The following is a 2,625-nucleotide window of genomic DNA, read 5'->3' as shown; positions in this document are numbered from 1 at the left end:
ATAAATAATAAAATTTAATTTAATAAAATTATGTATGCGGATAATGGGTCTGTTTTATGTGTTGTCAATTCAGAGGGCCCCATGCCTGTCTTTGCCCAGGGCCCTTAATATTTCCGAAATCCGCCCCTGATCTCAAGGCCCTTATTTAGATTCATTTCACTCAGATCCTACAGACCGATTGGTTACAGTTACCGAAAGGATTTTAATAACAGGTTATTATTTTTTTCCCCTTTTCTTTTGTTACTAGAGCCCAATTTAGTGACATCGAGAGGAAGTGACTAATCGGCCAGTCCAAGGATTATAACTTCTGAATTAAATGGCAGAAAATTGTATAAGACATCCCAGTTATCAGTCTAACAAGATTCAGGATTTATGGACAAATATAGCTGAATATCATCAGCATAAAAGTGGAAATCCTTCCCATGCTGTCTGATTATTTTACCAGTTGTAAGCAGCTGTGTGGTGAAAACAGCAGAGAAGATCATTGGGGCTCCTCTTCCCTCCGATGAAGACATTTCATCAGAGCGCTGCGTGTCCCGAGCCCATAACATTATCAATGATATTCTCCCTGCTGCCTTCTGGGAAGAGGCTTCGCAGCATTCGATGCAGGTCAAGCAGATTCCAAAACAGTTTCTTCCCCATCGCCATTCGACTGCTGAATGCCAAATAAACTCTAAATCATGTCAAAGACTCTGCATCAAACTGATATCAAACCAAAACTCTGCATAATTGCACCATAAATATTTTAATCCTCTGAATTTGCATATCAAAGCCATTTTTTTATCAAAGCGTCCATGTTTTTTTCTCCCACACTGCTTACATTTGATCACTGCTGCACTTTAAAAAAATGGAAATGTCATGCACTGGAAAAATGATCTACAAATAAGTAAAAATGTCTTAAATTAAGCATATTTACCCTTTGTTTGAGTTGGTAAATGAGATGGTTTGCCAATGGAATGAGTATTTTTACTCTTAGAATAAGATAATTAGACAATATGCAATATGGAATTGTTTTTTCTTATTTTTTCCTATTTTAAATGTAAATTGTCTCGCTCCATTTTGCAAAATGTCTCACTTACCTCCTCAATTCAAGAAAAAATGCAGTTATTTTAAGAAAAAAATTCTTATGTAGATTAAAATTTTTTGCAGTGTGAGAGCTGTACAAAATGACAATTGCATTTTGTATACACTTTGAGTATACAAAATGTCAATAGAAATTGTCTAAGTTTAAGCATATGTATAGTAAAGAGAGTTTGCGCTGTGGGACTCCACGAGTAACCCTGGAGCATGAAGAAGATTTATCATTAACATGAATAAGTGCAGCAAATCAAGTGGGTTAAAAATGACTAAGGTATTTATTATGATACATGTGGATAATTTTTTGACCTCAAGATCTTTAAAAGTATTAAATTAACCTTTTGAAACTTGCAAAACCCATGTATTGTATCATATCTTCTTATCATTTATTATCCTATTTTATATTACCATAAAGTATTGTATTATATAGAATTATATTTGATCTTATCTGAAATTATCAAATCCTATCAAATTCTATCACATCTAATTGACTTTTTTTTTATCTTGTCTTAAATTATCCACTTGTATCTTTTTATCATATATTTTTTTTATCTTTTCTTATTTTTATCTCATCCTCTGATTTTTTTTTCATCTTATCGAACAAAAGAAAGATAATAAGTCTGAACATCGTTGAAATAAATTCTAAGAACAGAAGCAGATATATATGTGGATTTTATTTCATATAAAGTTTACAGACAAGGTAAATAATTTCATAAAATACCAGAAAAGAAGAAAACATAGAAGAGTTTTTTAGACAAGGGAATATAGTTCAACATGACAGTGGATTATAAGAAACCAGTGAACCACAGCAAAGTAGATGGCTGGTTGAAAGAAACATTATAGTTATAAATGTTTTTTTTCCTAGTTTATGGGATAAAAAGCAAAGGAAAAACAAGATTTTCACTTGAAGTCCGTTTCATCCAGATGTCTCATAATTCTGTCCACCCAGACCATATTTGGATCCACGCAGATGTTGCGGCCATTCTTTTTTGTGACCAAACTAGAGCAAAAAACAATATTTATAAATATAAAAAAAATGATCTTTCCCTTTTAAATAGTATTGACCACATTACAGTAGAAATAATGGATGTTGTTTAAAAACCTAACAGGTTTGTAAGTCTGTAGTACTCACACGACTGCAGCCTTGGGACAGCGGTGATCAGTGTAGTAATATGAACCAATGAAATCTTTCATTATTCGCCGTGGATAGAACTGGAAGCAGCAGCCATCAGGACCAGTCGTATCTGAGAACAAAAACGCATGAATTAAATCATTTTAATGCTTGAAGAAACAGCAGCTCTTTCCTAAATCTGACTCTAATCTTCCTTACTATCACAAAGGACTGCGGACAGCAGAGCGGCTCCCAGGAAGCAGAGCAGGAAGATGTTTACGGCTTTCATGATGACCAGATGATAGAGAGTAACGCTGCAGCTGGGTGGTTCAGACCTTTAAGCAGAAACAAGGTCTAGAGTTATGCTGATGAAGTAAGAGAAAAAAAAAACAAGTTGTTAGTGGGGTTAATGTAGGAGGATATATGTGGTTACATGT

General features: G+C 34.0%; 1 protein-coding gene across 1 annotated transcript; it reads right to left on the bottom strand.

Annotated features, from left to right (window-relative positions):
- Positions 1 to 1,798: 1,798 nt before the first annotated feature.
- LOC107096537 (C-C motif chemokine 4-like) lies at positions 1,799 to 2,545 on the bottom strand. The gene is made up of 3 exons (XM_015393239.1): positions 2,408 to 2,545; positions 2,210 to 2,321; positions 1,799 to 2,077 (listed from the first exon to the last, which is right to left on the bottom strand). Exons 1-3 carry the CDS (start codon positions 2,475 to 2,477, stop codon positions 1,978 to 1,980), a joined length of 282 nt encoding a protein of 93 aa, XP_015248725.1. The 5' UTR covers positions 2,478 to 2,545; the 3' UTR covers positions 1,799 to 1,977.
- Between the last annotated feature and the right edge of the window lie 80 nt (positions 2,546 to 2,625).

Source organism: Cyprinodon variegatus, unplaced genomic scaffold, assembly GCF_000732505.1.
Source record: "Cyprinodon variegatus isolate N-32 unplaced genomic scaffold, C_variegatus-1.0 Scaffold631, whole genome shotgun sequence".
Classification (NCBI taxonomy): domain Eukaryota; kingdom Metazoa; phylum Chordata; class Actinopteri; order Cyprinodontiformes; family Cyprinodontidae; genus Cyprinodon; species Cyprinodon variegatus.
This window is presented reverse-complemented; position numbering and strand designations above follow the sequence as displayed.

What these genes read in the sequence shown, in the direction of transcription:
- LOC107096537 (XM_015393239.1), bottom strand. Translation starts at nt 2,477, where the DNA reads ATGAAAGCCGTAAACATCTTCCTGCTCTGCTTCCTGGGAGCCGCTCTG. An exon ending in GTCCGCAGTCCTTTGTGATA is followed by an intron (nt 2,322 to 2,407) that starts GTAAGGAAGATT and finishes TTTTGTTCTCAG; the next exon opens with ATACGACTGGTCCTGATGGC. An exon ending in TGTCCCAAGGCTGCAGTCGT is followed by an intron (nt 2,078 to 2,209) that starts GTGAGTACTACA and finishes TTTTTGCTCTAG; the next exon opens with TTTGGTCACAAAAAAGAATG.